The sequence below is a fragment of the Telmatherina bonti genome (genome assembly GCF_933228915.1).
Source record: "Telmatherina bonti genome assembly, chromosome: 23".
Taxonomy (NCBI): domain Eukaryota; kingdom Metazoa; phylum Chordata; class Actinopteri; order Atheriniformes; family Telmatherinidae; genus Telmatherina; species Telmatherina bonti.
The window spans coordinates 22,509,239-22,522,572 of NC_136632.1; the positions used below are offsets into that span (position 1 = coordinate 22,509,239).

At 42.9% G+C, this 13,334-nt stretch overlaps 1 protein-coding gene across 1 annotated transcript; it reads left to right on the forward strand.

The window, feature by feature from the left end:
- The first annotated feature begins 839 nt into the window (after positions 1-839).
- gata3 (GATA binding protein 3) lies at positions 840-10,957 on the forward strand. Its single transcript, XM_079262908.1, has 6 exons — positions 840-975; positions 1,174-1,549; positions 2,428-2,955; positions 4,897-5,042; positions 7,133-7,258; positions 9,486-10,957. Exons 2-6 carry the CDS (start codon positions 1,315-1,317, stop codon positions 9,774-9,776), a joined length of 1,326 nt encoding a protein of 441 aa, XP_079119034.1. The 5' UTR covers positions 840-975; positions 1,174-1,314; the 3' UTR covers positions 9,777-10,957.
- Positions 10,958-13,334: the final 2,377 nt, after the last annotated feature.

The window sequence follows — 13,334 nt, forward strand, 5'->3', positions numbered from 1 at the left end:
TTTTAAGAGCATAAAATGTCCCACAGTCTGCCATTTGCCCAGAGCAACAGGCAGCGCCGCAGCTTCTCACTCAATCTCTCGTTCAATGTGCTCAAAAAGTACAACTAAACACACAGTAAGAAATCCTTTCATCTGGATTATTACTGCAGGTTATTTTTGGAAATTTCCTTAACTTGAAATTTGATATTTAAACTGTTTTTTGTTTTTTTTTAAAATTATATATATATATATATATATATATATATATATATACTTTTTTTTATTTTATTTTTTTTAAATCAAGATCAAGTTAAGGAAATATCTAAAATAATCTACATATATTTAAGGTGAAACAGGAGCTTTTTGCCTCATTGTGGGGCTTTTAACCTTTTTTAAAATAAAACATTTAGCATTTATTTATCCAGCCAGGAAGAAGATTTAAAAATCTTGCAGTACTTCTGCATGTCTCCTGACCCAAGTTAATTTCAATTAGGGCAGGCCCCTCCCCTTAACTGATGACACTGACAGACCCTCCTTAAGTTGCGTCGCGCCACAGCTGTCTGCAAGCATTGAGCTGCCTGGCGCCATCCTGAAAGAATGCCTTCACTGTAAAAAAAAAAAAAAAAAAAAAACAGAAAGAAAAGAAAAAAGGACTAGAGTGAGTGAGAGAGAGCAAAAGAGAGGTAGAACAAGGGTGAGTGCGCACGAGCCGCACAGCACGACGGGGTGAAGAGAGAGAGAGTTAGAGAGAGAGAGAGAGAGAGGGGAGCGGAGTTAATGGAGAGGGCTACACAACTGCGCACAAACAGATTTGATCAGTGACTTTAACTTGCTGTTGCTGGTCAGTGCGCAGTGAAGTCGCCCCGTGCGCCGACCTCAAACCTTCACCTTCTTTCTCTCTTTCTGAAAGGAAGAAGTTCAGGAACTCTGCGAGGGACTGGATTCCATTTTGGACGTATTTCTGTGACAACACCTTTGTTGCATGTGTAATGCAGGGTATGTGTCGTGTTTAAATCTCTCTCGTTCTAAAAAAATAATAATAATAATAATAATAATAAAAAAAATCCAGAGATCAATACAGTAAAACCGTGACGCCACCAGCTTCTTTTCCTTCTGCTTGTTCTGCTTTTAAAGGTGCTGCATGTAAACTCAGCTGAGAAAACCAAGACATTAAATTCTCCTTTCTGTCTCCAGGTGATCGGAAGCAAGCGCGGAACCTGTGGATTTAACGCAAACGGATTTGGGACTGATTATTTCTTATCTTTTGACTTGTGCCGCTTTGCTTCGGCGTGCATGAACATTTGTTAAAAGAGAAAAAAAACTAAAAGCAAAGCGATGGAAGTAAGTCCGGATCAGCCACGATGGATGAGCCATCATCCCGCGGTGTTGAACGAGCAGCATCCCGGCTCACATCACCCGGGCCTCGGTCACTCGTACATGGACCCTTCGCAGTACCCCCTGCCCGAAGATGTGGATGTACTCTTTAATATCGATGGACAGGGGAACCACGTCTCTCCATACTATGGAAACTCTGTCCGAGCCGTCCAGAGGTACCCTCCTCCTCCACACAGTAAGTAAACGGCCTCTTTAGGCCTTTTATTTAATAATGTGCACTTTATCCTCTTCAGATGCCCGCGCGTAATTTCAGACTACAGGGAAGACTCCATTACTCTTGTTGTTCCTGGAATTATTTGGAGACAGGCTTTCAGTTTTGTCCCGATTTGTGTGAAACAGCAGATATATGTTGTAAAGGAACACCGTACAGAAGTAGAATATACCTCCACAGTTTATTTGGGCTTCTCTGTGTCGCTCACTTCGCAGCCAGTTCCCGTCTGAACCCAACCACGAGCTGACTCATATGTCACAGAAGTTTTCTTTTAACAAGAAAGAGACATGTTGCATTATTTATTTTCTGCATCACTCTCGTGTTTCGTGTCATATTAAAACAAATGTCTACGATGGCAGAGGATTAATGGACGCAGCTGTATTTTTTTTCAGTGACAATCTTTGTTTTTACTTCTGGTTGTGTGAGCATTTAGATTTATTCTAATTAGGCTGCGCCTGGTTTCCTATGTTACATGGTAACTTCCTGAAAAAGCCAATCCATACAGCCTAAATGTTCTATAAGGCTGTTTGAGTCTTATCAAGGCCTGTTTGAAGGGGAAGGTGAAGGCTAAAATGATTCACGTGCGCGCTGACATGAAACCTGCTTCTTTACGCACAGCAAAGGAGTGAAACTGCTCCGGCGTGGTGACGGCATCTCTGAAGCTAAATTTGCCAGTAATCAGGATAACGATTTGATGATTTTTTTTCCTCATATATATATATTTAAATATGTTTGAAGGAAAATACCAGTAGAATTATTTAGTGAGGTGTGTATGAACTAGTTCCATCATGTTTAGGCCTAACCGTGACGCCAGGTTGTAATCTTGTTTTGTTTTTCCTCAGGTAGCCAGGTGTGCCGTCCTTCCTTACTGCACGGCTCTCTGCCCTGGCTGGAGGGGAGCAAAGGCATCACCCCACACCACAGCAGCTCTCCGTGGAACCTGAGCCCCTTCCCCAAGAACCCCCTGCACCACGGCTCTCCAGCCGGTCTGTCCGTCTACCCCCCTGCTTCCTCCACCTCCCTGTCCACCGGTCACTCCAGTCCTCACCTCTTCACGTTCCCCCCGACCCCTCCAAAAGACGTCTCTCCGGATCCGGGCATATCCACCCCGGGCTCCAGCAGCTCCGGGCGGCAGGAGGATAAAGAGTGTATAAAGTACCAGGTGACCCTGGCCGACAGTATGAAACTTGAATCAGCTCACAGCCGGAGCGTGGCATCAATCGGAGCAGGGTCAACCTCTGCCCACCACCCCATCGCCACATACCCACCCTATGAATACGGCCCAGGCCTCTTCCCACCAAGTAGCCTGATAGGTGGGTCATCTTCTAGTTATGGTTCCAAAACAAGACCAAAAACAAGGTCCTGTTCAGGTAGGCGTGCGCTTTATTACATTCCCTTTTGATCTAACATTATTCCCCAGATTTGCAGCCTTAATGATCAGCCATGTGGAATCTCACTGTCTAAACAAACAAATAAAACAAATAAATAAAGCCCACAATCAAAACATTTATCCCACACATTAAAATAAAGACCAGACAGATTGAAAACAATTAGTCAAATTCTAAACAGGCACACCGAAGCGCCCCAAAAACCGCTTCCTCCCTCAACATAATAATAATAATAATAATAATAATAATAATAATAATAATAATACATTTTAAACATTTAATTGCTGGAAAAAAAACTGGATTTAAAAAAAATTCAGACCAAATAAAATCGTTAGTTCAGAATTTTTTGGATTAATTCAGGTCTACCCCCCATTCTTATCTTCTACACTAGAGAGGGGGCAGCCAGACCGAGCTGAAGCCAGCTCCATGGGCTGTGTCGCCCCATTTATATGTTTAAGATAATCCCATTACTGTCAGACCAGTGCACGCCACAGTTGCGTTGTTTACCCAGCAGTAGCGCACCGGATGCTGCGCGTTCATTCACGGGGAAGAAGCGGCTGTACCACCGCCGTGGCAGCCTGCATGAACCATGGAGGGGAGGGGAGGGGAGGGGAGGAGAAAGTAACCGAGTAAAGAGGAGAGGGAGATTTCGAAATTATGAAAGGGGGTGTAATTATTTGAAAAGGTTATTGCAGCGCAGCTGAAAAGCAGTTTTCTGTAATGAGATTAATATCTGCGTCTTTGACGGGAGGATAGAAAACAGTGGATTAGTTGATACATATCACCGGGATTATTCAGCATCATAAAGCAAATAAAAGATTTTTAATTCGAGGATCATGTGAGATAATGTGCATTTAAAGATATTTCGTGATTTGAAGAGTATTCCGATTTTTTTTAATGAGGTTATCAGAGCAACGCGCTTCATCCGAACTCAGCAGTAAAAGCTGTGCAGCGCGCGCCGTGCGCTGCAGAGGCCTGCTCTTTTTCTTCTCTGCTCATATGCACTGGATCCGACGCAGTTCCTGTTTGATTTCAGCAAACTCTTCTCATGCCAAAAGAGAAACACACACACACACACACACACACACACACACACACACACACACACACACACACACACACACACACACACTTTCCCAGGTGCATGTCACACATCTAAACAACCCGGCTTGTCTCTCTCTCTCTCCGCGAACACGTCGAGCTCTCTGTGTTTCTTTTGCAGAATGAAAAAAGGGGAAGTGTGGCTGCATGAGAAAGCAAAAGGTTCTCGTTGTTGTTCAGAAAACCCTGCGTAAATCTGCTTTCAAACAATTTGAAAGAGACTGAAGCTCCCTTGTTTCAGTTTCAGGCGTCTCACCTGTCGGTGTCACTAACGTGCCAGTCAAAGCTGAACACCCCCCCCCCCCAATCAGAGAAAAACAAAAGGATACACCCTGTTTCAAACCCATTCCCCTCCATGTGCAGATTAATTACTTTTTAATTTTAGAAATACGACCAATTATTATTAGATGAGAGATTTGTTACCCTGTTTTTTTCCATAATGAGCCAAAGTGTGAGAAATGTATCCAGGGACTCTAGCTGGAGGACTGAGTGGTTTTAATGGACCTTAACACACTGAAATGTTTAATGTATGTGGATGTGATAAATACACTGTGCTAATGTTTTATTTTTCATTGTTAATATTTGTTTTAACATGAACCCTGCAGCTTTTTTTTTTTTTTTTTTTTTTTTTTTTTTAATAATATACATTTTAAACTAAAAACAAATCTTGTAACCATTTTCTTTCAGCACTAAATAAATTCATCAGTTTTTCCATTTTGACATTTTAAGGACCTACTGACCCGGACTCTGTCTCCATGTTTTGTGTGCGTGTGTGTGCATGCATGCGTGTGTTTGTGTGTGTGTTGGCGTTGCTTTTTGCAGAAGGTAGAGAGTGTGTGAACTGCGGGGCCACGTCGACTCCGCTGTGGAGGCGGGACGGTACGGGCCACTATCTGTGTAACGCCTGCGGACTCTATCACAAGATGAACGGGCAGAATCGCCCTCTCATCAAACCCAAGCGGCGGCTGGTACGTCTCCACCACATTTCTCTGTTGATGACATTTCCGTCTCTCTCTCTGTTTTTCCCCTATCCAGGAAGAAGTAGGCCTATTAGCTGCAGGAAATTGACTCGACAAGTGCAGGTCTCTGTTTTCAGATACTACCATAGAAAAAAAAACTGCACCGTTTTTTTTCCCTCATTAAAAAAAAATGCAATGACATGCTATTCTCTTAATTTGCTAAATTTGTCATTGATTCAGAGGATTCTGTTTGAAATGCCTCCTTTAAAGAGCTTCTGCTCCAGCTTGTTAAAGCAGCTGCAGCAATGAGTTCCTTAACAACAACAAAAAAAGCATTGTTGCAGTTGCATTGTTAGCCTTTTTTTTTGCAACTGGAGCTATTTTTTGCAGTTATTTCAGGGAAAATCCCCTCTCATCAAAGCATCCTGAGCTTTAGAGGAGTTCCCCTTGGCTTTGGGAGAAAAAAAAGATCTTTCGAGGCAAAGATGGCCGTCCAGTCTGGTTCTGTTTGTGCTCTCTGGACTTCTTGCCTGTAATGTGAAAAGCCGACATCTCAGGAAAGGGCTGCCGGATGTCTGAGCAGCGCAGATAAGTCTGCTTTTAACAACACAATCCCGCTTCCCAGTCAAAACATGCAGGCTGCGGCGCAGTCAGGCCAGGACCAGGGCCAGGACCAGGGCCAGGGCCAGCACAGGAGTCACGGCTTGAGATTGTTTAGTCAGAATCTTCCAGGATGGTCAAGTCTGGCCACATTCAACTTTTAGTTTTATTTTATTTATTTGCTAATCTATGTAGGCCAAAGATCGGGAGGAACTGCTGGCCTATGATTGGTCAGATCTGATCCCACGGAGCATGCGTTGCTTCCATTAATAAAGTTCTGGATTAAGAATTTGGGGAGTCAGTTTAAAAAAAATGAAGGTGAAAAAGGTGAGAAAACATTTAAACATCCCTTTATCCTGATTGGTTATTCACAGCAGGCAGCAGTAGGGGTTATTAGGCCACCGCATGTGTATAATTGGAAATCCCTCCGCGAGATAATGTAGTCCTTTACGTTAGCGTGTCCTCTGCGGTCACCTGTCTATTGATTGTTTTTAGAGATTAGAACATCAATGTCAAGCGGCGGCAGCAAAGTGAGCTGTGGGGCAGGAAGGCAGCTAAAATCCACTGGAAGACATGACTGTGATGATTTAAGTGTGTTAGCAGCCTGCAGCGGAGCCAGAAAGACCTTCTATCTTCACTTTGCTCTAAGTGACGTGCCATTATTGCCATATGGTTTGATTTCACCACATCATATTTTTTTTTTTTTAATCCAAAGTGCATATACTGGGGAAAAAAAATCTAAAGCATATACTCATACTCTAAAAGATTTTTTTCTCAGTTTAATCAATGCCAAATCTGTATTTGCTTCCCCTCTTTGCGTCTCAATTGTTTGACGTCAGGAGGTCGACATTTAAAACAAGGCTTCGTGACACAAACATGCACTTTAAGGGGAAATTTAATCAGATTTAATAGCTCTCCCGTTTCAAGGCACTGCTTTTATGTCCTCTGTAAATATTTATTCTCTCCGAGGTATGCGCTCCATGACGCTATTTTTAACCTCGACTGAAAGCTCTGTTTTTTTTTCGTTTGTTTTTTTTTTTTCATTTCTGGCTCTATTTTTAAACTTTAAGTTGTACAAAATGTAAAGAAAAAAAAAGAATTCCATTGGGTGGAGATTATATATATATATATATATATATATATATATATATATATATATACACGTATACACACTGAACATGAAGCTGTTTAAACTGTAAATTACTGTTCCCAGTTTCTTCTGTAATTAAACAGAATTGCAGTCATGAAAATGTGAACTACTATTAAATTCTAGATATTTTTATGCTGACATAGTTTTCTGTCCTTTACATTGCAGATTCTTTACTTCTTCTTTTAAAATGTATCCAAGGCTTGCCTTGGGGCCTTTATGTCTCGCATAAGAAATCTTCCTGTTGATTGGTCATTATGGGTCATATGACTTAATTTTCTTTTCTCTCTTTTGCCCTCCCTCCCCCCCTCCCCTCTTCTTTATGTACATTTTTGTTTGTTTGATGGCGCAGTCCGCCGCCAGGCGCGCGGGAACGTCATGCGCGAACTGTCAAACGACAACGACGACGCTGTGGCGAAGAAATGCCAACGGGGACCCGGTGTGCAACGCCTGCGGCCTCTACTTTAAACTGCACAATGTAAGTAATAAACCTTCACATGATATCACCCCAAAACCATCTAGATCATATCATATATATATATATATATATATATATATATATATATATATATATATATATATATATATATATATATGCTGGCATATGTATGAATATGATGTGTGTTTGGGTCCCCATCTTTACAGTCATCATGTCCTGCTTGGCAACCCCCCTCCCAATATTTCTATCTGACTTGTCCCTGCAGAGAATTTCCGGGGCCACTGCGATAACAAATACTGTAGAATTAATATGATTTATTGGCAGTCAGTGTGAATCTAAAATGTAGAAGACCTAAGTGAACTAAGCCCGCAGCTGCTTTGCTGCAGAATATTAAAGAAGGAGGCTTAATTAAAATTCGATTAATTTCAGGCCGTTTTTTTTTTCTTGGTATTTCTAGCCTTTTGGTTCCACACGCGCCAGGGACTTGGAGTCCCCCCTCTGACCACCAATCCGTCTGATTCGTTTTGGGTTGGTTAGTGCCTCGCCACATCATTTCACATCCTCAATCTGAAAACCCCAGGGACTCGTTTATCTCCCCTTCTCTCTCCTCTCCTGTGCACAAAGCTGTCACTTTTAATCAAACAGCCATTGTAGCTCAAACTAATAATAATAATCAGCGGGCTAACTGCTCTCAGGCCACATGTAGGTAATTTCTCCCCCTCCTCTCCGAGACAACAGATGGAAGGAGAAGAGTATCCTGCTCTGCTGCCCTGCTTGTCACGCAAGCGAGCTCTGTTAAATCATTTTCCCATGTTACTTTTGGCAGATAGTTCGGTGCTGTGGAGACAGATCCAGATCAAGGTTAAATGGAGAGAAGAATAATATTGTTTAGTTACATGTTACCATCTGAACTGACCCTCACCTGGGTGTAATTGTCAAATTAGTGTACTTTGGTAAATCCAGACTTCTGTTGAGGCTCGCTCCCTCTGAATCTAATCTACATTCTTCATGGAGAGTTCAGCAGAGTTCCTGCTGGCCGGCATGTGCTCCCACTGTCCCAAACACACCTGATGGCAGCGCTTTGTTGTCCCGTAAGCTTCAGCTCGGATAAGAAGCTTGTGAACACGGAGAGGTTGCCACAAAACATGAGACTGTGTTAAAACCCAAAACATAGACGACCTCTTTTGAGTAATCGGGGGTTTTTCTCAGTGTGCTGAGCGCTGACACCTCCGTTCGCAGACTGAGGTTTCAGGTGATTATTGGAAGGATGTGAGATGTGCTGTGTAGACTGCGGTGGTCATTGATTGAGAGGTTTTGCCTCTAATTTTGTTTGATGTTGTGGGGTGGCAGCGGAGTACAGGTCAGAGCCCGAGGCTTCTTCTGCTAAACATCTCAGCATCAAAGAGCACACGCCTGACTGACTTATGGTGGGCGTAGCAACATCTCTGAGCTGGAGAAAGTCACCCAGTGTAGAGCAACAGCTTAGAGAATAAAACCACATCACTGAGGGTGAGAACAGATCTCTGCCCTCCGTTAATCATCCAGTTCTCTCTGTTTAGTCAGCAGAAAACAGTCTATGACAGCTTGAGAGAAAAAGGAAGGAATCCCTGTTCTCGTTTCTGCGGGAAGTCGAGATCAGAAAGCCAGTCGGCTTCATCCACCTCCTCTCATAATCCGGCCCGTAGCCGGCATTCCATCATCCTGCTCTCATTCCCAGCTAAACCTATGCTGGAAAATGGCAGCTGGGACCATTTTGGCCAAGAGATGGCCACACGGTTGTGGAGGAGGGTGGAGAGAAGGACTTGGCCGACGCCAACGGTCGTCATGGCCATGAGTCTCTGTGGTCGACAGGCTGAGCATCAGCTGCCAGGACTTCTCTGTCTCAGCTTCCATTCCCTCCATCTCACTCCATCTTTCTTTTCTTTTTGGCACTCTTCACATGCAGTCCAGCTTAAAGGAATCAAAATTTTAAATCCAGACACACAGTGAATGTATAAACAATCTTCTGTTTGGAAAAAGAGACAGTCAGATTTTCCTCCTAATGGGACACCATTCCGGATCTTCATGTCCGTCCAAACGGCAAACTTAAAAGCTCCATGTGAGCCGCATTCTTCCCATTTTAAAACTTGGGTACACTCCTCGCTTAAAACTTGCTTTTTATTTGACGCATGAACATTTTCATGATGCAACTGATCCATTCTGAGTTTTCTATCTTCTGCAAACAAAATACTAATCTGCCGTCTTCTCTGTGTCCTTTCGAGAGCAGATCAACCGACCTCTGACCATGAAGAAGGAAGGCATCCAGACCAGGAACAGGAAGATGTCCAGCAAGTCCAAGAAGAGCAAAAAGTCCCAAGACAGCATGGATGACTTCTCCAAGAGTCTGATGGACAAGAGCAGCTCGTTCAGCCCGGCCGCCCTGTCCCGCCACATGACCTCCTTCCCTCCCTTCTCGCACTCCAGTCACATGCTGACCACCCCCACACCCATGCATCCTTCTTCGAGTCTCCCCTTTGCCCCCCACCACCCTTCCAGTATGGTGACGGCGATGGGTTAAGGCCCCTTTACGTCGGCATGGAGCACCACTCCTGAACCCTTTGGCCTCGCCACCACCACACCCCTTCGGTACCTCTGCTGACCTGCTTCCTCACCCCAAAAGACAAACAGACTGCTCCTCAGTTTTATCTCCAGCTCCTCTGTCTCCCCGCCGAGCCATGACATGAGAGTGGCAGGCTCCTTTTCCCCTCGGTTGTCTCTTTATTTTTATAAAATCGAAGCGTACCTCTGCGACGTGCTCTGCAGACTGTGACTTGACTTTGGCACACTGACCTCCAGGGGGAAAAGTTTTCCTTCCCCCCCCTCCAACCCAGGAGAGCGAGAACATTTCTCCCCGAGTCGCCACCACTTTGAGGCTGTCCTCCCAGCCAATCCACACAACAAGGAGCTCCATTTGTGTACAAAAAGCCATTTTCCACTCATACCATCACCAAAAACAGATACTACAAGAACCTTTACGGTACCCTCTCCCATACAAACCCGCCTCTCTTCACCTTTCACCTGTATAACAGGAACCCTTTGCTCCCCTTCTTCTGCCGAAGATGAGGGGAGGCTGAATATATTTGTACAAATTGTATGAAATACAGTACATTTAATGAAGACTTTTTAATTAAGTAAGAAAAAAAAAAAGGAGACATGCCCATGGGGCAGCTACACGACGAGAAGGGTACGAGTCGCAGCAGGTGGAGAGACTCGCCGCGGGAGGAGAGGAGAAGATGCCTCCGAGCTGGGAGGAAAGAAAAGAGTGGAGGAAGAAGAGGTGAGAAGACGAGAGGGAAAGACTTTTGAGAAACGGCAGGCCTCCAATTTTGCCTGCATGAATTTTGTTGCATTAAGTTTGCAGAGAGTCAACATCTCCAGCCGCTGGTGGCTCTCTTCAGTTTTTTTTTTTTGTTAGTTTTTTTCCTGTTTATTTTTTTTTTCTCCCGTTTCTTTTGGATGTGCTATAGGTCTCGGGCAGTTGGTTTCTATTGAAGCAAACACACACTTACACACACACACACACACACACACACACACACACACACGCACACACAAACGCATCCATACACATTCGATCTCCTGAAAGACTTTCTTCTTGCCCACAGATTATATGCATTGTGAAAAAAAAAAGTTCCTGTATTTGTTATTTGTATGTATAAATCAGAGTACCAAAAATACGAAAGAAACAAAGATGTAGAATTATTTCTTTATGTTATGCAGACTGAATGGTTGTAAAAATTTAATAATAATCACTAGTGTAAAATATGACTGCTTTTTTGTTTCGTAATTTTTTTTCCTCTTTGAAAATAATAAACTAGTTTAATCTCTGTTGACATGTTAGCGCTGTGGTCGAGAGCCATCTCTTCTGTCTGTTTCTGAACCCACTGATCTCTGCCACTTTGCACATACACCCCCACCCTTTTACTCACCCACAATAACCACAAACAGTGATGTGCCGTTTCTCTCGTTTTCTCTTTTTTTGTACTTGTTTTATTTTTTGGGCAGTTTTTAACCTGGATTCTTGGGAACAGCTCGGCAGCAGAGCACTAACAGGAAGAGAAGAATTAAAGAGTAGCAATGGAGGAACAAATCAAAGAGCAGGGTCAGGCAGGTCAGGTCACACCAGGTGCAGTTGAAGGGCTTTTTATCCTGTCATTTTTATTTAAAAAAAAAAAAAAAAAAAAGACACCAAAATCAATCTGCAAATATGTATCATTCATTAGGAAAGGATTTAGTTATTTCTTTTATCTGATCACTGCAAGAATCATATAAAACATTGTCCTGGCATTGAGGTGTAAGCTAATAAATACTGAAAATACACAACAAACAGTCAAGTTTTTGCATGATTTAAAAAAAAAAAAAAAAAAAAAAAAAGAAAAATTATCATTCTGTCACCCATTCACATTGTAGAAAAACAAGAGGTATTATTTGCTGGTTTGACCACCAGTTGAACACATTTTGCAGCCGAGAAGTTATCAGCTTAGCTCAAAGTTCTCCGTCTCCGCAGGTCAAATGCATCCAGGTTTTCATAATTCAAAACAAAAAACCGTGGAGAATATTCTGCATCTGTGATGCAAGACGGGAGAAGGGAAAATGAGTAAATCAGCAGTTGAAACACAATATAATCGGTGAACACGGTTAGAACAGCCCTGCAAATACTGTTTAAATAAAATCTAAAAACGCAGTCCTTATTTGATTCAAATTCATTCTTCGAAATTCTTGCTCTAACCTTTCATGACTAAAACACAGTATCACCTCCTGCTGCCCCCAGAAACCAGAATTCAAGCGCTAAAACCACTGTAACCTTTTGACATCATTATCATTCCAGGAATTCACACACAACGCCTTCTGTGCATTAAAGTACAAACAGTTTCTCACACAAACATGGCCATCAGACTCGTCTCGGTTTTCTGTGCTAGCTCGCAGGTCAGCTCATAACCTCAATGGTTTTAATCAAACCCTGCTGTGTGTGGGGTTTGAATGGGAGTTCAGTTCACAAGGCTTTACAGGTGACTGTAGAATGGTGATGGAAGACCACCAAAAATGTAGATTTACTACCATAGTAGGTGACAAAATGTAAAAATAACGGGGGAAAAAAACCAAATAAAATCAAGTATTTAGCAAGAAGACATGTATTTGAACACAAGGAAAAGTTCCTTTTTCCTCACAATCACTTCGACCTCAGACTGTTGCGTACTCCTTCCATTTATCATGTGTGTACATCTCCTGTGAAGGACTAACAAGACATGCACTAAAAGCTTGTGCATGCCTTTGTGCATCTCACTTAAACTTTTTCTGAAATTCAACTGTGTGGCTTTGTAGGCTGCCATCACATGCCTTCAACCTCATCAACTGTTTTCTTTAAATCTGCTAATAACCACAAAAACAAGAGAGAACTAACACTCATGTAGATCTGTGTGATCCTTAACATCCTGGTAAATACTAACGAATCTCTAATAACATACAAAAGCTGCATAATTTTCTCTGGCTTGAAGCTTCTTTTATGTTCATTAAAAGTGATGTTAGATTCAGTGCCCTCATATGCACAACATACCACCTCAAATAAATCCCTCCCTCCTGAAAATGTTTGCAAACCACATTTCCTATATTGGAATATATTTGGTGGAATGTCAAACGCAGCGGCTGCACCCCTCTCATGCCTTCCTGCAGAAAAGGCCATACAGGAGTCAGGTATTTGGCAACATTTGTTTCTGAGCCAGTGTGACCAATGGGGAGATTTGCTACTGTGTTTTAATAGTGAGGTCAAAGGAGCATTTGGAATGAGAATGGGAATACGGTATGTGTGTGTGAGATCGTGTGTTAAGGGATTGAGGAGAACTTTGCCCCGTGGTAGGACCCCATGGCCTCTGGCTGACCTTTTCTCCCGGGTGTTTGGCTGTGGACGTCGGCCAAGGGTGACTGGAGTCGCATCCACAGGCTCAGGTGAGGATGGAACTCTCTATGATCTCTTCTTGAACTCCTCATCGTTGTCACGAACCACTTATTTCTGGCCCGTTCTCCCTCCGTCTCCCTCTCTTCCTGTGTCTGCCTCTCGTCTTTCAGGTGAGGATGATGA

Bases quoted from the DNA above. Each gene is read 5' to 3' on its own strand.
- gata3 (XM_079262908.1), top strand. From the start codon at position 1,315: ATGGAAGTAAGTCCGGATCAGCCACGATGGATGAGCCATCATCCCGCG. The intron at 1,550-2,427 runs GTAAGTAAACGG...GTTTTTCCTCAG, and splicing joins GTACCCTCCTCCTCCACACA to GTAGCCAGGTGTGCCGTCCT. The intron at 5,043-7,132 runs GTACGTCTCCAC...TTGATGGCGCAG, and splicing joins TCAAACCCAAGCGGCGGCTG to TCCGCCGCCAGGCGCGCGGG.